At 41.6% G+C, this 24,712-nt stretch overlaps 1 protein-coding gene across 1 annotated transcript in view; it reads left to right on the plus strand.

Moving 5' to 3' along the window:
- Positions 1-23,706, plus strand: part of EML6 (EMAP like 6) — a 317,359-nt gene extending 293,653 nt beyond the window's left edge. Inside the window, exons 36-44 of the mRNA XM_078852321.1 lie at positions 8,853-9,010; positions 10,283-10,397; positions 11,909-12,097; positions 13,396-13,568; positions 14,227-14,389; positions 17,212-17,315; positions 18,826-18,979; positions 19,324-19,424; positions 23,090-23,706. Of these exons, the coding sequence (XP_078708447.1) occupies positions 8,853-9,010; positions 10,283-10,397; positions 11,909-12,097; positions 13,396-13,568; positions 14,227-14,389; positions 17,212-17,315; positions 18,826-18,979; positions 19,324-19,424; positions 23,090-23,114 (1,182 nt within the window). The 3' untranslated portion in view covers positions 23,115-23,706. The remainder of the gene's footprint in view (positions 1-8,852; positions 9,011-10,282; positions 10,398-11,908; positions 12,098-13,395; positions 13,569-14,226; positions 14,390-17,211; positions 17,316-18,825; positions 18,980-19,323; positions 19,425-23,089) is intronic.
- Positions 23,707-24,712: the final 1,006 nt, after the last annotated feature.

The following is a 24,712-nucleotide window of genomic DNA, read 5'->3' on the forward strand; positions in this document are numbered from 1 at the left end:
CCTTCCCTTTATATTTATGACAGACCTATTTTCCATGAATTTATCTAGTTCTTTTTTGAACCCTGTTATGGTCTTGGCCTTCACAACATCCTCTGTCAAGGAGTTCCACAGGTTGACTGTGCGTTATGTGAAGAAATACTTCCTTTCATTTGTGTGACCCCTAGTTTTCATTTGGTGACCCCTAGTTCTTGTGTTATGAGAAGTAGTAAACAACACTTCCTTATCTACTTTCTCTACACCGGTCATGATTTTATAGACCTCAATCATATCTCCCCTTAGCCGTCTCTTTTCCAAGCTGAAAAGTCCCAGTCTTATTAATCTCTCCTTATATGGAAGCCATTCCATACCCCTAATAGTTTTTGTTGTCGTTTTCTAGACCTTTTCCAATTCCAGTATATCTTTTTCGAGGTGGAGCGACCACATCTGCACACAGTGTTCAAGATGTAGGCATACCATGTATTTATAGAGAGGCAATATGATGTTTTCTGTCCTATTATCTAGCCCTTTCTTAATTATTTCCAGCATTCTGTTCACTTTTTTGACTGCCGCTGCACATTGAGTGGATGTTTTCAGAGAGCTATCCACAATGACTCCAAGATCTCTTTCTTGAGTGGTAACAGCTAATTTAGACCCCATCATTTTATATGTATAGTTGGGATTATGCTTTCTAATGTGCATTTATCAACATTGAAATTAATCTGCCATTTTTTTGCCCAGTCATCCAGTTTTGAGAGATCCCTTTGTGGCTCTTCGCAATCTGCCTGGGTCTTAACTATCTTTAGTAATTTTGTATCATCTGCAAATTTTGCCACCTCACTGTTTATCCCTTTTTCCATATCATTTATGAATATGTTGAATAGGACTTGTCCCAGAACAGACCCCTGCGGGACACCACTATTTACCTCTCTCCATTCTGAAAACTGACCATTTATACCTACCCTTTGTTTCCTATCTTTTAACCAGTTACCAATCCATGAGAGCACCTTCCCTCTTATCCCATGGCAGCTTATTTGCATAAGAGCCTTTGGTGAGTGACCTTGTCAAAGGCTTTCTGAAAATCTAAGAACACTATATCCGCTGGATCCCCTTGGTCCACATGCTTGTTGACCCCCTCAAAGAATTCTAGTAGATTGATGAGGCATGATTTCCCTTTGCTAAAACCATGTTGACTCTTCCTCAACAAATTATGTTCATCTCTATGTCTGACAATATTGTTCTTTATTATAGTTTCAACCAGTTTTCCCGGTACTGACAAGCTCCAAGATCCTCCTACTGGACAAACCAATGTCATCCAGCTCGCTGTCAGTAGACAGACTACACCCAAAACTTGCACAGAAAATACTGTGCCAAGAAAGTAACCAGCATAGTCAGACTTCCAGGCCTGTAATTGCAGGGATCACCTCTGGAGCCCTTTTAAAAAATTGGCATCACATTAGCTATCCTCCAGTCATGTGGTACAGATGCTGATTTAAATGATAGGTTACAGACTACAGTTAGTAGTTCTGCAATTTCACATTTGAGTTCCTTCAGAATTCTTGGGTGAATACCATCTGGTCCTGTTGACTTATTACTGTTTAATGTATCAATTTGTTTCAAAACCTCCTCTAATGATACCTCAATCTGGGAGAGTTCTTCAGATCTGTCACCTAAAAACAATGGCTCAGGTTTGGAAATCTCCCTCACATCCTCAGCCATGAAGACTGTTGCAAAGAATTCATTTAGTTTCTCCGCAATGGCCTTATCATCCTTGAGTGCTCCTCACCTCGATCATCCAGTGGCCCCATTGGTTGTTTAGCAGGCTTCCTGCTTCTGATGTACTTTTTAAAAAATTGCTATTACTAGCTAGACTTTCTTGTGACGTTCCCCTCTGGTGTTGTCTGGACCGGTAATCTACTAGGTCACTCCAATTCTTGACTCTGGGAGCCAGCTTTATCCATCTCTGCTGTGGGAACCCAGGAGCCTCTGGCATGTAAGCTGCTCCTTAGATTGAAATGAATGAAACTAGCCAATATCTCCGGTCCCAGACACAACCCTAGGAACCTCCGTCTTGCAGTGTCCAGTTACGCCCACTGGACATTACAGCTTTATATGAGTTCGTCAATTTAACAAAAAAATTGGTATGTACCAGGCTTGTTATCCCAAGGGGAGTTTCTGACATGCTTCAACCAAACACATGCTTCAGGTAAATAAACAAACAGATTTATTGACTACAAAGATAAATTTTAAGTGATTATAAGTCAGAGCATAACAGATCGGATTTGGTCAAATGAAATAAAAGCAAAATGCATTCTAAGCTGATTTTAACACTTTCAGTACCCTTACAAACTTAGATGCTTCTTTCCTCAGGCTGGCTGGTTGCTCTTCAGCCAGGCTTTACCCTTTGATCAGCGCTTCAGTTGCTTGGTGTGGTGTCTCTATAGATGTAGCTGGAAGAGAGAAAGAGAGCATGGCAAACGTCTCTCCCTTTTATCATGTCCTTTCTTCCCTCTTGGCTTTTCTCCTCCTCCTTCAGAGTCAGGTGAGCATTACTTCATCACAGTCCCATCCTGACTAAAGGAATGGGGGTGACTCACTTGAACAGATCATTTTATTCCTGTGAGGCTGGGCTAGGTTTGTCTCATACCTGCCCTGATGAGGTGAGAACTGCCTCTCTGCTCTTGGAGAGCTTTCGCCTGGGCTTATTTTAAGCCATGAGGATACATTTTAGCCTCATAACTATATACATGAAATTATAACCTATAACATTTCTGTAACAATTACTATAACATCACTATAACAACAATGTTCAGTGCATCATGAGCCTTCTGAAGACACCCAACATGACAAACTTTGCATTGGATACCACACAGTCATTTTACAAGGATGAACGTGGGGGTGCTGGGTGTTCCCCGAGGTACAGAGCATCACACACACATAAACTTGGACACCTTCATTTACAGACCTCCTTGTGCAAGGCTGTCAGGGTTCCTTCCCCACTCTGAACTCTAGGGTACAGATGTGGGGACCTGCATGAAAGACCCCCCAAGCTTATTCAGCTTAGGTTAAAAACTTGCCCAAGGTACAAACTTTGCCTTGTCCTTGAACAGTATGCTGCCATCATCAAGCAATTTAAACAAAGAACAGGGAAAGAGACCACTGGGAGACATCATCCCCCAAAATATCCCCCCAAGCCCTACACCCCCTTTCCTGGGGAAGGCTTGATATTAATATCCTCACCAATTGGTACAGACCCAAACCTTTGGATCTTAAGAACAATGAAAAATCAATCAGGTTCTTAAAAGAAGAATTTTATTTAAAGAAAAAGTAAAAGAACCACCTCTGTAAAATCAGGATGGTAAATACTTTACAGAATAATCAGATTCAAAACATAGAAAATCCCTCTAGGCAAAACCTTAAGTTACAAAAAGACACAAAAACAGGAATACACATTCCCTCCAGCACAGCTTATTTTACCAGCCATTAAACAAAAGAAAATCTAACGCATTTTCTAGCTAGATTACTTACTAACTTTACAGGAGTTGGAAGGCTTGCATCCTTGATCTGTTCCCGGCAAAGGTCTCACACAGACAGACAAAAACCTTTTTCCACCCCCTTCAGATTTTAAAGTATCTTGTCCCCTCATTGGTCATTTTGGGTCAGTTGCCAGCAAGGTTACCTTAGCTTCTTAACCCTTTACAGGTGAAAGGATTTTGCCTCTGGCCAGGAGGGATTTTATAGCACTGTACAGAGAAAGGTGGTTACCCTTCCCTTTATATTTATGACAGAGGCTTCTTAACATGGCATGCTCAAAACCTGTGAGCTTCAAGCCCTATCCATTCTGTGATGGATTAAGTCCCTTAAAAGATGGGCACAGTAAGTGCCTCTTCTATCTCGGAGAGTCCCACATAGCTAGCAGATGCCCAGTGTGCCTGTCATTTTCTGCTAGAATGCAGAAGTTGCAAGACAGAAGCCTCAAATTCCACCTTCTGGAATAATCCATGAAGGTCTCACTAGAGCCTGAGGAGACAAGCTCCAAGATCCTCCTAGTGGACAAGCCAGTGTCATCCAGCTCTCTATCAGTAGACAGACTATATCCAAAACTGGCACAGAAAATACTGTGCCAAGAAAGTAACCAGCATAGTCACCCCGTCACCAAAGCCACTGGCATCATTGGCATCACAACAGGCACCAACACTGTCATAAACATACAGCTAAGGTTTCAGAGTAGCAGCCGATGAAGTGAGCTGTAGCTCAGGAAAGCTTATGCTCAAATATTTTTATTAATACAGCTAAGGGTAGCATAAAATCCCTCCTTTACCTGTAAAGGGTTAATCAGTTCCATAAACCTAGTTGGCACCTGACCAGAAGGACCAATGGGGAAAGAAGATACTTTCAAATCTGTGGGTGGGAGGTTTTTGTTTGTGCTGTTGTTGTTCTCTCCGGAGACAAAGAGAGAGACCAAGCAAGTAATCCAGCTCCTACTGAATGATACATCTAAAATTACAGAAATAGTAAGGAAATGTGTTAGAGTATCTTTTGTTTTAGCTTGTGAATTTTCCCTATGCTAAGAGGAAGGTTTATTCCTGTTTTTTGGTAACTTTAAAGTTTTGCCTAGAGGGGAATCCTCTGTGTTTTAAATCTAATTATTACTCTGTAAAATTATCTTCCATCCTGATTTTACAGAGGTGTTTCTTTTACTTTTTTTTCTTTATAATAAAAGTTCTGTTTTAAAGAATCTGGTTGGGGTTTTTAGTGTCCTAAAAACCCAAGGGTCTGGTCCATGCTCACCTTGTTTACTCTCAAGCCTCCCCAGGAAAGGGGGTGAAGGGGCTTGGGGGGATATTTTGGGGAAACAGGAAATCCCAGTGGTCCTTTTCCTAAATCTTTGTCTAACTTACTTGATGGAGGCAGCGATACCGTTCCAAGGACAAGGAAGAATTTGTGCCTTGGGGAAGTTTTTAACCTAAGCTGGTAGAAATAAGCTTAGGGGGTCTTTCATGTGGGTCCCCACATCTGTACCCTAGAGTTCAGAGTGGGGAGGGAACCCTGACAAACACCTAGAATGTCAAAGTCCAGCACCGTCAGGAATCGCTACAAACATAGAGGCAGAGATTCCAGGGGAACTTGGTGTCCTTCCATAAGGACAGAAAACACTAAGTCTCTGGAGAAAAATCTACCAGGCCTCCCATGGCATCAAGGGCTATAGGAAAGGAGCAGACTACAGTGTATGAGACCCAGCTGGCACCAAGCCTGCTCCAGGACTGCACCCTTCAGTGTTAACAGTGACTATGGAGGACAGATCTAGGGGATAACCAGGACAACCACTAGTGCCAAAGGACATGCCAGTACAGACCTTGGTACTGAGAGTGCCGCACATTTCATCCATGCCCCTAGAAGAGAGCAACTCCTCACCAGGTCATATAGTCTCCCTGTCCTCAAGTACAGAACCCTACCCCCTCAGGTCAGTGGTCAACACCCTGGGGAGATCTCCCTGATTCCCCTACGTGAATCAGCCGCCACCAGCTTTTCAGGACTGGCATAAGATTGGCGACTACCTAGAGAGCCAACTGTACTAATACAGCAGGCCATAGTGGCCCTATTTGGGTTACTAGGGTCCACTGTCTCAGTCTTCACCACACTTGACAAGAGGAAGAAGTCACTCTCCCCTTCAGCATTGCTAGTCAGACCGCTGCCACCGGAGAACCAGGAAGAACCAAATCTGGGGCCAGAGCAACTCCAACGCCCCCTATCACCACCTAAGGATCTCTCATCTTCATCTTGTGACAAAGTGACACAAGTACCAGTGTCTGATGACTTTAAATCATTTCAGTGGCAACTTCTGCGGATTGCTGACACTCTGAAGTAGAAATAGCAGTGATATCAGAGAACCCCCACAAGCTATTTGACATCCTGTTAGCTTCTGGTCAAGCCAGGATTGCCTTCCCCATAAATGAAGAACTGCTTGACCCAGCCAAGGCCCTGTGGCAGGCATTTGCCACAACAATGAGGTACCAAGTACCTTCAATGTGATTTGAGGACTTCTACACACACTCCAACCCCAGGCTCCTTAGTTATGAACAGGAGAAGTCTAAGTGGAGCAAGCGTGGCCCCAAAGACAACTGAACCTATTTGGGAAAAAATCACTGTGACATTGCAGTCTATATGATTTTAGGAAAATATGCTAATGAGTGTGAATATAATGTAATTGGAATATGCTGCAAAAGGTCTCTTGTAAGGTATCATCACAAAGTTTATAATCTACTGAGTGTGGTCATCCTATGTATATAAATGTATCACTCTTGTATCTTAAACTAGAAATATAAAATATAACTCTGAGGTCCTATTGTAGTTATGCAAAGTGTGGGCCATTAATGGTGATTTGGAATCTTGATGGCTCCCATTAACCAGGACAATTGACTGTAGATGGCTCTGTTTGCTTTCAGGCCTTCCTGTGAGTCAGACTGGGAGGAATGAAGGCTTGGGGGTCTCACAGGACATGTGATCATGTCACCTAGCACTGAAATCCATCTTAAACCTGGTGCGTTTCCATTTAGAAGGCAGGGTGGAGACCCAGAGAGACAAAAGATTCCCACCTTGTGCCAAAGCTATATAAGGGGGTGGAACAGAACAAAGGGGGCTGCAATCATGAGAAATCCCCTAGCTACCACCTGAGCTGGAACAAGGGGTGTACCAGGGGAAAGGATTGTGCCCAGACTAGGAAGGCGTCCAGTCTGTGATAGAAGCTTATTGAAACATCTGAGGGTCAGGTTTTATCTGTATTCAGTTTTGTACTGTATTAGGCATAGACTTGCATGTTTTATTTTATTTTGCTTGGTAATTCACTTTGTTCTGTCTGTTATTACTTGGAACCACTTAAACCCTACTTCTTGTATTTAATAAAATCACTTTTTACTTATTAATTAACCCAGGGTATGCATTAATACCGTGGAGGGGAGAGGGAAGGAACAGCTGTGCATATCAGTGTTATAGAGGGTGAACAATTTATGACTTTACCCTGTATAAGCTTTATACAGGGTAAAACGGATTTATTTGGGGTTTGGACCCCATTGGGAGCTGGGCATCTGAGTGTTAGAGACAGGAACACTTCTTAAGCTGTTTTCAGTGAAGCCTACAGCCGTTAGGGGACGTGGTTCAGACCTGGGTCTGGGTTTGCAGCCAGCTAGCATGTCTGTCTCAAACCAGGCAAGGTACTGAAGTCCCAAGCTGCCAGGAAAAACAGACTTAGAAGTAGTCTCAGCACATCATTTGGCAGTTCCCAAGGGGGTTTCTGTGATCCAACCCATCACAGTCACATTCTTCTGCCTCTCTATAGCTTCACCTTGCTCACTGCCATATCTAACTGGCTGAGTATGACTTCTTAAATTGGGACAGGGCAATCAGTTTGAAGCCAGTGGAGGCACTGATACCAAAGATCCGGGACTCTATGCTGCTCCTGAAAAAAGGTGGCACTGGCATTCAATTCTCTCCAGGTCCACCTAGCAATAATACTGGCCTGTCACTCTAATACAGAAGCACACAATATTTTCACATCCAATGGTATCAACATTCTTTAAAGGCCTTCTTCATACCCTGTGGTTTGACACCTGGTTCTTTGGTGGGACCTCGGTATCATTCTTGTGAAGCTCATGGATCCTCTGTTTGAGCCACTGTCAGAAGGCTGCATATACTACCGTACCATTAAGGTGGTCTTCCTGGTGTCCATCAGTTCAGAGAGTCAGTGAGCTCCAAGTTCTCATAGCCAGACCACCTTACATATCCTTCTGTAAAGACACAGTGGTGATGAGACCACACCCCAAGTTCATCCTTAAGATACTCTCAGACTTTCACCTAAACCAATGAATTACTGTGCAAGTCTCCTTCCCAAAGCTGCACTCAATGCTGGGAGCGGATAAATTACACATCCTGGATGTTTCCAGAGCTTTGCTGTATTACTTACCTTAATAGGCCAAGCCATTTTGGCAGTCTCCCCCAACCTTTGTTGACATTTCTGGTTCATCCAAAAACCAAGATATCTCATTGCAGAGAATCTCAAAGTGGATCACAAAATGCATTTACACTTGTTAGCTATCTGATAAGCCTTCCCCTTTCATCATCAAGGCACAGTCCACCAGAGCACAAGCTGCGTGCATTGCCTGCTTCAGAAATGTTCCAGTCTCTGAGCTCTGCAAGGTTACAACATGAAGTACACTAACTCTTGTGAAACATTATGCCTTTGATGTGGTGAAGAGGGCAGATGTGACGTTTGAGAGAGTAATACTTCAATCGTTCTCTGACTTACTCAACTGATACTCCTCCCTCCCACCATTCAGCTTGACAGTCATCTACAGCGGGGCTCACACTGACACACATTCAAAGAAGAAAGGATGGCTACTTACCTGGCAGTAACTATGTTTTTTTGAGATGTTGTAGGTGTGGATCTCACAACCTTTCATCCATCCCCACTTTTTAGAGTCCTCACCTAACAAGGGATTTGAATTGCAAAGCAACTGAAGGAGAGTTGTGGCCACCTCACCCTTTATGCCCTCATGTGAGAACACAAGAAGGCACCAGGCAGAGGGTGAATGTGTGGCCCCAGTGGACACTGATAATTTCAGTCTTGTACACACAGGGCACATGCACACCTACAGGGAAATCCACATTGACTACAGCATCTTGAAGAACCGTAGATACTATAGGGTAAGCAATTGTTCTTTTCCAAATTATGATTTTACTAAAATACTGTGGTTGTATCACAGTGGACTTTTCTGTGAGAAATACAGTAATGAGAAGAGAGTTTTAATTCAGTTTCCTAAAGAAGCAGTAAAAATGTTATTAATGATTTCTACAGTGGAGGTTGTTTCTGTTTGTTACAGAATAACCTTACGTTTACTGGTGCCATAAATGGAGATGTATATGTGTGGAAGGATCATTTTCTGGTTAGATTGGTGGCAAAAGCTCATACAGGTCCAGTGTTTACAATGTACACAACTCTTCGAGATGGACTAATTGTAACTGGAGGGAAGGAAAGACCGTAAGATACACATCTTCCTAAAATACATTGTTTATGTCTGTGTCAGATTATTAGATAATTATTATTTATACAAAGCCCTAGATGTGCATAGTGCTTCATAGATATATAAAAAACAGAGGTACCTGCCCCACAAATCTTATAATCTAAATGACACAAAACACAGCAAGGGATGTTAATAAGTAAAATAGGGAGGGAAGATGTGGGGCACAACAGTGGAATGGGGAGCAGGAGGAGCGGCAGTATGGCAGCAGAGGTAACTTTTGTGCAATCTCCCTTCTATTTTGTGGGGTTTCTGACCTCCTGCATAGTAGAGGCTGACAGCAGCATTTTTGTCATAATTGTTAGATTTACTCAAATTCCAGACTCTCTCTTCTGACCATTTCTTTATCTTTGATTTACAAGATACTCTGTTTTCCAGAAGTCAAATATACTTTTTTCAGAGTTGACCACTTTTACAGCCAATGTGATAGTGGTTTGAGATTAATTAACAGAGAGACTGTGGCAAGGCACCTTCTTGGTCTCACCAGCCTCAGCTGTTTTTAGCCTTGGTGGGACGGACTTAGGGTAAAACAGTCTCTCTTAGCTGTACAGGGGCAGTCCGTCCTTCTCTTAGCCAGTGTTTTTGGCTTGTTTTTCTCCCTTATGGGAGGGAATGCAGCCTCCCCTCCTGGAGAGGCTTGCTCACTTGCTGCTACTCGCCTACTGGTAGCTTGACTCCTTCTCTCTCCCCCCGCCCTTCTCCCCAGAGGGGGAGGGTTTAAAAAGGTCTCAGGCAGCCCTTAGTTGGAATCAGATGATCCTAATTGACCTCATGTAATTCCCTCTCAGCTGATCCTAATTGATCTCTGGTAACCCTTTCTCTGCTGAACCTGATCGAACTGTAGTCACCCCTCCCCAGTTGATAGGGAGGAGGGCCTTTTAACCTTCTGGGACTGTTTTCGTCCCTCCCCTTGCAGCCATTTGTCCTGAATTTATCACAAAACTTATTTGCTGTTTACATCATGGTAGTGGTAGTAGTAGTAATAGTATTAGTACTGCTTTGGAAAATATGCAAAACGATGGCTTGATACACTCATTTTTATTATTTCCTTACCATAATACAGTAATGCAACTTCTTTAAATACAGTACAAGGAGATAATGCGTATGTTTTGATATTTAAACAATAATTTCTAAAAAGTACTACTTTAGCAATGAAATCTGCATATTTAATAAATTCCAATCAGTGGGAAAGGAGAATTCCATATAATATTTGACAACATGCTCTTTTTCAGGACAAAGGAAGGAGGTGCTGTAAAATTGTGGGACCAGGAGATGAAGCGCTGCCGAGCATTTCAGCTTGAGACAGGACAGCTCATTGAGTGTGTGCGCTCGGTTTGTAGAGGAAAAGTAAGTGAGTCAAAATGACAAGTTTTACAATTTACTGCCTACTCTCATCATAAGAAGTCCCTATGTTATTCTTGATGTTGTTCTTGTTGCATGGAGGAGCAGGAAGAGAGCAAAGAGATTATAATCACTGAGACCCCCTCTAAGTTTATGTGCACAAAATTTTATGTGCAAAAATTTTAGCTCAGTTTGCATGCACTAATCTACCTGATTTACATGCCCATTTGCACATCAAAATATGGGGTATGAATTCCAAAGGGATGTATGAACATTTTTAGAAGTCTGGCTAAAACTGGGCCTCTATGAGCCAAATGCTGTGCTTAGATCAATTCATGTGGAACTTCAGAGAGATTCCTGTTGACTTTGTGGGAGTCACACATGCATCTGAGGGCAGAAATGGCTTTAGACCCTGATTTGATCCTCAAGTGAAGTCAGTGGAACTACTCATACGCTTAAAGTTAGGCACTGCTTTTAAGTACCTTGCTAAATTTAGACCTTGGAGATTTAATGTAATGTTGATTCATGTGCAACAACTCTTAAAAACAGAATACTTTTGTTTTGCATTTGTGTAATATATGGCGGTATTTTTAGATGTAAATGATAGGCAAAGAATTCTACTTTAAAAGGTGAATTGCAACATTTGATTTAAACTGTATAATCCTGAAACCAGTAATAGAATACACTATAATCCTAAACATGTTAATTATAATAGTTTTCTGTTTAATATAAAAAAAGTAAAAAGTTGTGTAACTCAGCCTGAATAGTTGATTTTTTTGCACCAGTAAAATGTAGACATTATAGCCTGACTTTTATGGTAATGAGCAAACAATTGCACATTTATATTTTTAGGCACAAACAGTACATGTCTAACAGCTATTTGCACATGCTGATACATAATGATATTGGCTCTATTTAACTTTGCATTATTAGATCCTAGGAATTCAGGATATCCTTGATCTTCTAAACATTTTGTGTTAGTGAACTACAGTCAAAGGTTCAAATTCAGTGGCAATAATAATAATATTACTGTGGAGGAGATGCAGAGATACAGAGATTCAGTGGTAAAAGAATATAAGATAAAAATAATGAAAGATAAAGAATGTGGAAAACATTGACATTTTTTCCTAATCTTGTGGATGAATGTTGTGTTCATGGCAGTCAAGGGCTGATAACGTAAGCAGGTGCTACAATTTATCGTAAATTATCTGAATCCTTCCAACATCACTGCTACTCCACTTCTGTGTCTGTCATGAGCAGAGTCTGCCAATCATGCAAAATTGTATATAAACTCTATAATCTGGACAAAAAACCCCTAGGGACCTAAACCAGGATTTGAAAATTGGCTTCTGGAAATGAAAGGCTAGTTCACTTAATATATTGTTTCAAGATGCTGAATGAAGCATAAATCAAGACTAGTTATAATAAGTTCTCTGTTACACTTCTTATATTTTAATGTGTTGATATTATGTGCATTATTTTGATAATCTGGTTCTCACCATATTTGACTACAACAGGGCAAAATTTTAGTGGGAACCAAAGATGGGGAAATACTTGAAGTAGGAGAAAAAAATGCTGCTTCAAACCTGCTGATTGACAATCACATGGAAGGGGAGATTTGGGGTTTAGCAGCTCATCCCACAAAAGACATATTTGTCACTGCAAGTAATGATGGAACAGCAAGAATCTGGGACCTCTGTGACAAAGTGAGTACCATTTAAACTAAGAAGCATTGTCATCAGTAGCAGTATCATTACGTAATCAAGATTTTTCCAACTGTGAGCTATGTGTTGCCCTCTGTCCATGTATGCAACTCTCTTTGAAGTATGCACATATACAGGGCAGTGTTTGTCCCTGTATTTCCATGTTGTTCCCAGCTTAATCTGTAGTTGTGTGAGATGGTCTTTTGTGATATGGTTTATTGCTGTTTCTAAAGGAAATGTATCTGCATTTTGCTGAGATGTGCAGCTATTTGAAACCTCCCAGGCTTAAGAAGTGCTTTCTGTCATGTATGGACTGTGAAATGTATTTTAAAAAAAAGTTTAGAAGTTATAGAATGGCTTGGGTCAATGTTCTAATTGAATGCAAACAGCTAGGGTGCACAGAGCCAGCAGTGGGGAAAGTATACACTGTGCCTTAAAAAACTGTGTAGAAAGTGCTCCAAAGCTCCCTGTCTGCAAACATAATACCTCCTTCCATCACCACTTAAGTTCTGTAGCTCCACTGCCCCCAGAGCTGTATCTTAGTCTTAAATTTGCATTAATTATCTGATTGGACCTGGGTTATGTCTACACTACTGACTTCTGCCAGCAGAGTTATGTCTGTCAGGTATGTGAAGAGATGTGATCCCTGAACAACATAGCTGTGCTGGCAGAAGTCCCTAGTGTAGATTCAGTTATACCAGCAAAGCTCACACTTTTAGCATTATAGCTTGTTTTGCTTGGGAATGTATGTGGAATAAGATAATAAAAGCACCCCTTTACTGGAATAATTTACATCCAAATTACCTGACAGTGGCTCAAAGATAGTATGGATCATTTTTTAACATCAAATAAATTTAATATAAACACAGTAAGGTAAGTGAAGAAGCAGGAGCATTATAATGTATGATGGCATTAACTGGTTTAACAAATCAAAAGAAGAACTTCATATTTAATAGTTAAATAAATTATTCAAATCAGTGTTAAACCCATATAGAAACTGATTTTATAAACTTTTTTGCTGGGCTACCTCCTTGTAATGAGTTCAGTGCAAGATGACTGGAAGCACTGAAATGTCCATTTTAATTAAAGCCTTACTTTCAAATTTATTTCACAATGTCTGTCTGGTGAGAAGTGCCTTACTATGCGAAATTTCAGACTGACATTTTGAGGAAACTGTACAATTTTCTTTTAAGTAAGGGTCTTTTTGTTCTTTTATAGATAGCTTTGCTTAAGTCTATTTACTTGATAGTTTTCTATAAAGAGAAAAAACTAGTAAGAAATCATTGTTTTTGTTGATACAGAAATTGCTGAATAAAGTGAATTTAGGCCATGCTGCAAGATGTGCTGCATATAGTCCTGATGGTGAGATGGTAGCTATTGGCATGAAGAATGGAGAATTTGTCATCTTACTTGTAAACAGTCTTAAAGTTTGGGGCAAAAAACGAGATCGGAAATCAGCTATTCAGGATATCAGGTACATCAAAAATTCATTTGAAATAGGACAATATTGCCCTAAACCTGCAGTCCTTATTTAGGGTCATTTCCTGATTGAACTAGGCTGGATTCTCTTTAACTGAAATCTTTAAATCAAGATTAGAGGATTTCAGTAACTCAGCCAAAGGTTGTGGGCCTACTATGGGAATGGGTGGGTGAAGTTCTGTGGCCAGTGCTGTACAGAAGGTCAGACTAGGTGATCATGATGGCCCCTTCAGGCCTTAAAGTCTAGGATTCTAATCTCCACCTGAATACAGCTAGTAATCTTTGCATATTAGACTTTTAATATGAGGAGTTAATGTTACATTACAATATCACCACATAGCACTGGGAAATCCCCTAGCTCAGCCTCAAAGAATAAATGGTACTTTGCCCATATCGTTAGGCACTTTACAATAATGAAATATTAACAATTCTTAACTACATATGCTTCAAGCATCAGTGTGCCTTTCTGATTCAACTGTTTCAACATCAGTGGTGAGATTTGGTCTGGCTCAGAACTTGCTATTGTTTTTCAGTCTTGTCTTAGAAAACATTGAACTTTTATACCTTAAGAATTGTGGAACAAAGCAAACAAAAATCTTAACAAATGCAGCAATACAGCAAATTATATCCCTGCTTCATGATTTGTTGTCTAGAATCAGCCCTGATAATAGATTTTTGGCTGTTGGCTCACAAGAACATACTGTCGATTTTTATGACCTCACCCAAGGCACAACCTTAAACCGGATAGGCTACTGCAAAGATATTCCAAGTTTTGTCATTCAGATGGATTTTTCAGCAGACAGCAGATATATTCAGGTATGTTTTAGGTGGGCATGCAGTTGTTTAGAGTTCCTCTCATTAATTTATCATCAAACACTTAAAGGAACAAAATTAAGCATGTAAAAAGCCTTCCAAAAGTCTGGCCTGTAAAGCATAGGAATAAAGAGCTCTGTTCATCCACCATCATCCCCTAAATCTATCAGTTGTCCCAAGACATCAAGTACAAGCCTTGCTATGAAATGAATGATCTGTGAGTTAGAAGAGCATTTTGGGATACTGGCATGCAAGTGAGTATAACCAGCATCCCAATTTTCATCAAAATTCCTGTATTCAAAACTGCAATAACAAATAGCTGTTGGGCTGGAGTTAAGGGTTAATGAATCTAGGGATTTGTAACTACAGTTATATAGTACCCTATTAGGACTTATCAGTATGGTAGAATTACCTGGCCTAACGAAGGCAAAATCTGGGTCTAGAGTACACACAGTAATGGTAGAACAGTAAAAATGGGTACATTTGTGATGGGTTGGACCCCCCCCCCAGGATGTCACCTGGTGTGCTGGGATGCCAGAGTCAGACTATTCTGCCAGCCTGGGTCCCCATTTACCTGGCCTTGCTAGGTTAGGTTCCCCAGCCTTTTCCAGCCAAGCACACAGGCAGGGCCACATTCACCTGCACAGAGAGCCAGAGATCCGCTCTGGGAAGGCTGAGCTTAAGGGGCTTGCCACAGCACCCAGATGTCCATCCCCACTTGGAGTACAAACCCAAAATTATATGAAAGTCATCTCTTCCCTCAATGTGGAGGAGGGTGTACACAACGTCTCGCCCCTTCCCCCACTTAGAAATCACATAAACTGGGTTATATTATAAACTGGAAATAAATTTATTAACTATAACAGGTGTGTTTTAAGTAGGTAAGGGGGTAGCTGAAAGAACAAGTCAGATTACTAAGAAAATAAAACAGAGCACGCAAACTAAGCTTAATACACTAAAGAAACTGGTTACATGTAAGTTCTCATCTTAAATGTGATTCTAATAGTCTTCTTCACAGGCCAGACCCCCTTCCAGCCTGGCTTCAGTTCTTTCCCCCAGTTCAGTCTTAGTTGTTCTAGCTGTCATCTTGGGTGGGGAAGCAGGGGAGCTCTCACGACCAGGATTACCTCACTCCCCACCCTTAAATAGGATTTGCATAAGGCAGGAGTCCTTGTTTCCTAGTTTGACTCCCTTGCCTTCCAGTGGAAAGTTACAATAAGTCCCAGGTAATGTTTTAGTATCAGGTGACAAGACCACCTGACTCTGTAGGGCCCCTATAGCCATTCTTCACAGGCTGACCCACACATTCACAGGAAGACTAAGCACTTTTACAGTCCATTGTCTCTTGCTGATGGGCCATCAGCACTGTCGGGCTTTTTCACTGTTGTTCCTGAAGTGTTAGCGGGTGGTGTGAGATGGGGGGAGAGGGCAGTAGTTGTGTACACCCTCCTCCACATTGAGAGAAGAGGTGAATTTCATAATATATCTTTGGGTCTGTACTCCAAGGGAGTGCTGGAGCAAGTCCCTTCAGCTGAGTCTTCCCAGAGCTGATCTGCAGCTGGGTGAGAGGAGGTTTTAAGAGCCTGGCTGAGCAAGACAGGTTAAAGGGGACCCAGGCTGGCAGAACAGGTAGACTAAGGGGTATCTCAGCACACCAGGTGACATCCCAGGATGGGTCCAACCCATCACAACATTCTTTCACTAGTGTGTTCTGCAAAGTACACAGAAAAAGGCTGGTCACACTCAAAAGTACTCTGTAACCCTAGGGCTCAAATATGCCTTTAGCGTGCTGATCATCAGCAAAGCGGTATTGTGCATGACACCATTTGAAGCTCCCAAATGTGTGGGGGGAGCATACCTGTTGCTACTCCTTTTAAGCATAGCATGTGCTCTTCTCCACAGCTCAGCAGTTATGCTATTTACTGTAAAGGCGGGTGGGAGTGGGGGCAGACCCTTGTCTTTTAAAAATGTCATTGCCCCTTTGGGATCACAAAAGTAGTAGCAGTCCTTGCATGAGGACTGTAAGTTTGGCTAGTTCTTGCTAGAGGACTTAGGGAGTAGGGATTTTGTTTTACCTTGCACTGCTTCAAGGGGCCAGCAATGTTTTGGCCTATAATTTTAGTTATGGAAGCTGAGAGCATAAAGCCTTCTCTTTACTCTCAGATACTGTATGAAAAATGCCATCTCTCTAAGACTGAGCATAGTGCAATGTATATCATCACATAGCAAGAGGATCTACTGGCAACAAGTAGCTATGCAAAAGCTTTTTATTAGCTAGATGCAAAGTTAGTTTCACAGTCTTAGTACCATGGCAGTTTCCCTCGTGTTCTCAGAGCTGTTGAATGATCAGTTATTACTGATAATCCACTGCTGGTGAATAATCTCTCAATCAGATTAGTGCAGATAATATACAGTATCTCACATATTTTTGTCAAAGTCTACAGTACTAAAGTACATGAACCCAAATGGTTCATGGTTTCCCTCCAAGGTGTCTTTGATGCTGCCAACTTTGACAGGAAGATGTGAGATAGTACAGATAATAATCTGATTGAGAGATTATTCATCAGCAATGGATTGTTAGTATAAAATGCTCATTCTATAGCCAAATCATTAGTTCATACTGTAAATTTGTTGTGATTAGTTTATATTGTATATAACTCAATTACAGAAGCCCAAGAAAAGCTATAAACTTAGAGATATAGGTGAACTGCTATATTGTACATATGGAGACCATTAGTGTTAAGAAATAAACTTTTAATTTTAAAATATTGAAATAACATCAAAATACATTTATGGAAAGGTTAATCTACTCTTTCTACATTCAGGTATCAACCGGTGCCTATAAACGACAGGTTCATGAGGTGCCATTGGGAAAGCAAGTGGCAGATGCCACACTAATAGAAAAGATCACATGGGCCACATGGACAAGGTGATGAAATGTCTAAAACCCAAAGAACTTGTTTTTACAAGCAACTGATTGTGCATGAATCTGTACTACAGAAATAGGATAAGTGAACGTACTGTTATGAAAGTGCAGTTAGTGCTGGGATTCACAGAGTTTTGGGCTCTTTTAGATTTGCAGAACTATTATATGAAGAATGCTAGCTCTTTTGCTTTTCTGAGGCCCTGTCTGCACCGAACTTTTAGAATGAATTTGTAACTAGTTGGTGTCACAGTTGACACCATACATGGTTTGTAGCCACACACACAATGTGGTTGGTATTCAGGATTACCCCCTACCCACATCTGTGTAATCACTCTTGGCCAGTCCCCTTTACTCCCAGCCAGCTGAGCTGCCTGATATCCCAGAATGCATTGCCTCCTGCATTGCTGATGCCACTTTGTGTTGCGCCCTCCAGGCACTCTGTCCTTTGCTGAGGCACTCTGCGGTAATGTCCCACATTTTGCCAGAATGCACCAATACACACACAGTTAGGCAGCATGATGGATGTGGCTAGAAAGAAAGCAGGGCTGACATGGTCATGTTATGAAAAAGCTGTTGCATGGACACTACTTAAATGTGGTTATTACAACTGAGTTACATAGGACCATCACAACCTGATTAAAAAAGCATGGCTGTATGCTTAGTGTAGCCAGAGCTGTAATGTCTGTTGAACAGCACAGCCAAGTTACCCTCCATGGCTTTTTAATTACAGTGTAGTTTAAAACTGTAATGAACTATACTAATGCCATTGGTATAGGCATTAATCAAAAGATCTGACAGTATCCAGTGAAATGACAATATGCACAAGCTCTTAGCTTAGCTCTTAGGGAACAAGGGTAGAATTGCATAACACACTTGCTCTTACTGCTTTGTTATCAAGCAAACACAAGACTGCAATGCCGTAGCTATTACTATGGCCTCTTCTGTCAGAGAGTGTAAGGGGGTGTGGGGGAGTGCAGATACATTTGAGAGCTGATATGTGGGCAAACATTCTAAGTGAGGAAAAACAGCTATTTTAAGAAACACTCTAGATACAAACAATAATCCCCCTCACTTGAGGAGGTAGGGCCCAGGAAAGGAGTACTACTAAGAGGCATCACTGCTATAAAATTTCAGTGTGAGTGGGAGCAAAAATGTGGGGGAAAGGAAGAGTGTCTCACTGAGGCAGGATGTATTTGTATCTCACATGAGGGGAGGCTATATGGGGGCTAGTGCCTCATGAGGGACGAGGTTGTGCATCTTGAGGGGACTTGTGTTGTGGTCTCGGGCATGGGGAAAAATGAACACATGTTGGGTGCTCTCTCTGTATTATGAAGATGCATTTGGGTGCAATAATGCACGAGGACAAGGTGAATCCCTAGGGAGAGCAGTTTACTAATGGTCACCCGCCATTGTCCTGCTGTAAAGCCAACCATTATGCCCATAATATTGGTCCAGCAGAGGTACTGGCCCATGCTTCTTCATAACTATCTTCTTCTTTTATGTTTTGGAGCAGTGTTCTTGGAGATGAAGTCATTGGGATTTGGCCAAGAAATGCTGATAAAGCAGATGTCAACTGTGCATGTGTGACCCATGCTGGTTTAAATATAGTGACAGGAGATGATTTTGGTCTGGTGAAACTTTTTGACTTTCCATGCACAGAAAAATTTGTAAGTGTATATTTTAGCTTTTATTTTAATCTAAGATGCTAGGCTTTGTGTTTAACCAGTTTTACCATGGCCTGAAGGCAAAGAAGTGCCAGTAGGTTAGAAGTGTGTTACACTAAAAGAAATGTTTCAGAGTAGCAGTCGTGTTAGTCTGTATTCGCAAAAAGGAGTACTTGTGGCACCTTAGAGTCTAACAAATTTATTTGAGCATAAGCTTTCATGAGCTACAGCTCACTTCATTGGATGCATTTGCGTATTTTCATATACTTGCAAAAGAACATAGGGTTGTTTTTGTTAATGGCTGTAATAGTTTATTTATTGTCTGCAATATTCTGTCTTTCTAATAGGCCAAACACAAGCGTTATTTTGGTCATTCTGCTCATGTTACCAACATACGCTTTTCTCATGATGACAAGTATGTTATAAGTACAGGAGGAAATGACTGCAGGTAACTCCTTATTTTACTAATCAAGAATTTTGTAAACAGGTATGGTCCACCCCCATTACAACACTGTGTTTAGCATCTTCTCAGAGCATGCTGCCACACTGTATCCAAAATCCATTTATATAGCAACACAAAGGCTAGGCTAAAACACTCTCAGTACTTGGCTATCAAGGCTAGAGTGTTGATGAGGATGTTACGCTCAATAAACACAGGTCAGAAAATTTAACACATTTTTTTAAATAATACAAAAGACGACCTCAAAGATCACAAATCAGGATAAAAAGTTATAAGGAATAGCAACCCTCATGCTTTGGATTTAAACTAACCATGACGGGGTACAGAGTAGCAGCCGTGTTAGTCTGTATTTGCAAAAAGAAAAGGAGTACTTGTGGCACCTTAGAGACTAACCAATTTATTTGGTTAGTCTCTAAGGTGCCATAAGTACTCCTTTTCTCATGACGGGGTAGATTCCCAAAGGCATCACTATCAGTCACAAAACCCTTACTCAGCTGCCTCTTACCCTAGAGCAGTGGTCCCCAACCTTTCTGTGGGAATAGTATATTCCTATTCCCAGAAGACTGTGGTGGGTGCCAGACAGCCCGCCGCCGCAACATTTCGGAAGGACACAACAAGGCCTGGGCTAACCCCCACAGACGGCCAAGGAGGGAGCACGACCCAGTCCCGCTCCACCCCCAGCTCTGATGGAGTCCCAGTTGTGGCACCACTCCCGGCCCCAGCCTTGGCCCCCAACCATGGCCCAGCCACAGCTTCCACTCTCAGTCCCGCCCCTAGCCTCAGCCCCCAGTTGTGCCTCCACTCCCGGCCCCTGCTTTGGCCCCCGACTGTGGCCCCGCCCCCGGCTCCATTCCCACCCACAGACCCGCTCCCAGCTGCGACCCCCCCAACCTTGGCCCCCTTGCCCCGTCCGCCCCTGGGAGCTGCAACCATGAAAATCTTGGGGACCACTGCCCTAGAGGCACCTAGTATCTACCTCTTTGATGGAAAAGACCCCAAAGCACCCACCCAAATTTCAGCAGCTAAGTCCATAGAATCATAGAATATCAGGGTTGGAAGGGACCTCAGGAGGTCATCTAGTCCAACCCCCTGCTCAAAGCAGGACCAATCCCCAACTAAATCATCCCAGCCAGGGCTTTGTCAAGCCTGACCTTAAAAACTTCTAAGGAAGGAGGTTCCACCACCTCCCTAGGTAATGCATTCCAGTGTTTCACCACCCTCCTAGTGAAAAAGTTTTTCCTAATATCCAACCTAAACCTCCCCCACTGCAACTACCCAACAGCTTGCTACCTAAACCCCAGCAGAAGTCATGCTTAGAGCACATTCTAAGCCCCCATAAGATGGTAAGGAGGCACATAACCTTTAGTCCGTGGTTAGAGCACTCATATAGGGTGACCCGATGTTCCCATTTTATAGGGACAGTTCCAAGATTTGGGGCTTTGTCTTATATAGGTGATTACCCCCCACCCCCGACCTGATTTTTCACGCTTGCTATCTGGTCACCCTAGGTGTGGGAGACCAACGTTCAAGTCTTCCCTCTGCCTGAGGGGGAAGAAGGGAGTTGAATTTAGGTTTCTCACCTGCAGGGGAGAGCCCTACTCTAGACTATAGAGCCACTCAACTCCCCTGCTGGCCCAATGCCTATATATAATTATTCATTTAATAATTTATTCACAGTGGAACAGCTCCAACAGGAGAAATTAAGAGTGATCCACCCCAGCATATCCCATAGCTCAGGGGTTAAGGCATGCTCCTGAGAGGTGGGAGACCCAAGTTCAAAATCTTGCTCCATGTTAGCTGGAGAGGAACTGAACACACATCTCCCACATCACAGGTCAGTGTCCTAGCCCCTGGACTAAAGTGTATAAGGGAGTGGGGGCATAATGCAGCAGCAGCATTTATTCCAAAACAAACAGCTTCAGTACCTAACTCCAGGACAGGGGCCCTAGTTGTGAATCCTGAGCAGATATAAGGGTATCCCTTCAGCCCAGTACAATCATAGAATATCAGGGTTGGAAGGGACCTCAGGAAGTCATCTAGTCCAACCTGCTGCTCAAAGCAGGACCAATCCCCAATTTTTGCCCCCGATCTCTCAGTGTCCCCCTCAAGGATTGAACTCACAACCCTAGGTTTAGCAAGCCAATGCTCAAACCACTAGCTACCATACCCCTCAATGCTAGGATACACTCAGGGACTTTTAGAGCAGGCCAGCAGGTTCCACAGGGCCAGTTAGTGTGTATCCAACTGGTCAGTCATAGTATTTACACCTGGCTTGTGTACACTAATGCAGCATGTAGACAAGCCCTTAGGTTTAGGTTACATCCGTCTCATTGGCTTTGGTGTCTTCCCACTCATCTTGTTGGCTTTTTGGATCCCATTCTCAGCTGCCTAATCCACCCCAATCATTGTGTAGGACGTTGGACTCTCAGATGGGAGACAGGTTGAAGTCTCTGCTCTGAATCAGGCAGAGGACAGATTGGAGGCTATATAGCCCAGAGGTAGGAAAGCACTGGTCTATGAGTGGGGCTCCGGTTCAGTATAGTAATACATATAATTATTATGAATAATAATCCTCAAAAAACAGGTAAGCAGAAATGCAAGAAACAAACTCCAAGTATGGCTAAATGGCAAATTTCAAGAGCTTAGTTGAGCCATACAGAGATCCAGAAAATAGAAATGCAGCTCAAGCAGAAAAGTAAGCAATGCCAGTGAAATGTAAGGTGTAACTAGAGTGCTTTGACAGAGGAGCAACTAACCATAGCCATAACACAATGAAGTTCATGTAGATGAGAAGCAGAAAGGCTGCAAGAGAAAGTAGCTATTGACCTAGCACAGGCAAAAGGAGTAAGTAAATGGCCACTGTGAGGAAGCTGAAGTAGTGCTTTGTATCAGTTGTCCTAGAGCATGGTAGTGAGATACCTACATTTTTTATGTACGCAAAATGAGGCAGTGTTTGAAGTGTCAAAAATGAAAGTGCTGGCAGAAACCGATTCCCATAGCTTATGACAACCCTGACAGATTGGAGATTAGGCAAATCTTTCCTATCAGTTATTCACAGATGCTTAGTCAGTGTATCCTGTACCAACCTCATTCAGAGGAAAATTTCACAGACAGGACAATTGATCTGATCCACATAGGAATTGCTAATGGTTCTATGGAAATATGCATATTTTTATGACTCACAAAACCAAATACTGGTTCAAGTGTAACTGTTGAGCAGTTTACAATGTGCTATGCAAACATTAAGTAACCATCAACATGCCAGTGACTTTGCCCAAAGGCACACAATGAGTTAGGGTATAGTCAAGATTAAAATTCAGCCACTGTACCATGCTGACTTCTCTCGGAAGCAAGCTGGATAATTTGTGAACAAATGCTGGAAGGAAAAAAACCACCCCCGTACTAGATGTTTACAGTTGTTGTATGAATAAGGGAGCAGTGTTCTTTGAAAAGTGACTGCAAAAATGTATCATAGGGCTCCATAGTCATTTTCTCTTATTGACATCCATACTAAACCTGCTCAGTTTGGGAGTAAAAGGATAGGGTTTTTTTTTTCCACAAGTGCTGAAGCCACAAACACAACCTGCAATCTGTACAGTATTATTCTAGTGCTAATTGTTAAAGACAACTTTACCACCATTTAACTTTTTTAGTGTATTTGTGTGGAGATGTCTTTGAAAGAGGAATTCCCTTGCTTCTGGTGCTGCAACTATCATGTGACTTCAGAGGAGTGACGAGTCACCCCAGTCCACAATGCTTTGGCTGCTCTAATTTCATAACAAAAATGCTGCATGGATTACACACTTTTGGAATCTGAGTGTGGTAATATTGAGTGCTACTATGATTTTGTATTTGAAAGACTGTGATGCCCTTGCGATGGAAGCTGAAGTTTTAAAGGTTGTTCCTAGGCCTCAGCAACGAACAGTTTGATCATTAAACTGCTTTTGCTAAATATTTTATAATTATTCCAAGCAGCTACAACTGTAGCCTAAAAAAAAACCTTTTGAGCATCACAAACCCTAAAACGTAACACAGCATTTAATTTGTGAATCTGTAAAATCATTTCTTTACACCTTCTTTCAGGAATGTTCCCATTTTAAGACAACTGTTAGACACTCTTGTTTGGAATTGTATGCATTGTGAATAAAGCTTTATATTGTTTTTAAATGACCGCAGGGGGTTTCACATTCACTTTCAATAACTAAGCAAACCAAGTTTCAGAGTAGCAGCCGTGTTAGTCTGTATTCGCAAAAAGAAAAGGAGTACTTGTGGCGCCTTAGAGACTAACAAATTTATTTACGCATAAGCTTTCTGAAGTGAGCTGTAGCTCATGAAAGCTCATGCTTAAATAAATTTGTTAGTCTCCAAGGTGCCACAAGTACTCCTTTTCTTTTTGTAAATAAACCAAGTAACACATTTTTAGAATTCATTATTTTTTTTAAAAAAAGAACACATTTAATTTAAAAAGTTCTTTATCCATGAAGTGCCTTTGAAGAGTTTGCCAATAGGCCTCCCACCACTGTCAGCTTTCTGCATATGGTGCTATAAACTTCCATCCTGAGGAGGGCTTAACACAAACACCTTTTCCAGATCTGACGTGGTCAGCATTTTCTGCTGTTACTATTCTTAATACTGTCACAACTGAACTCCAAAATGTTTCCTTCAGAGAGAACATACATACTGTTATACAAGCAATTATCTGAACCTCCTGTTTGTCAGTGACATGAACAATCTGTTAAGGGGTAGAATGTATCTGGCTCAAGAAGGTAGCAGGTCAAAGACAGGATTTAAGCTCAAATCTGAGGGATGATATGGGTACAAAGCACTTTTTTCAGGGAGGGGGAAAGAAAATCATTAAAAACTACTGTTATCTTCTTGTGCTCCTCCCTCTCTTTGGGTCTGTGCTTTATATTTGACTACTTATACAGTAAAAGATTAGTAAATTGATTTGGACTCTTCCAAAAAGCATCATTTCCCATCTTTTACTCAGGAAGAGCTTCTTGGAGATGTGCTAATTGTACATAATGAATGACAGGTAAACCAGTAAGAAGAGACTGCACAACCTTAGGTTAATCTGGCAACCATTCATATGCTGTTTAGAAACATGTATGTGACATTAACAAAAATAAAAAGAACTGGATGAAAATTCAAATGGAATGCTTTTGTCAGAAAATGCCATTTTGTCAAAACCAAATCTTTCGACAGAAATTGTCTATTTCAGTGAAATTTAGTTTTAAAAAAGTCTCAACTAGCATACAGTGTAAATGCTCCATTTT

This window comes from Lepidochelys kempii, chromosome 3 (genome assembly GCF_965140285.1).
Source record: "Lepidochelys kempii isolate rLepKem1 chromosome 3, rLepKem1.hap1, whole genome shotgun sequence".
NCBI classification, from domain to species: Eukaryota; Metazoa; Chordata; order Testudines; family Cheloniidae; genus Lepidochelys; species Lepidochelys kempii.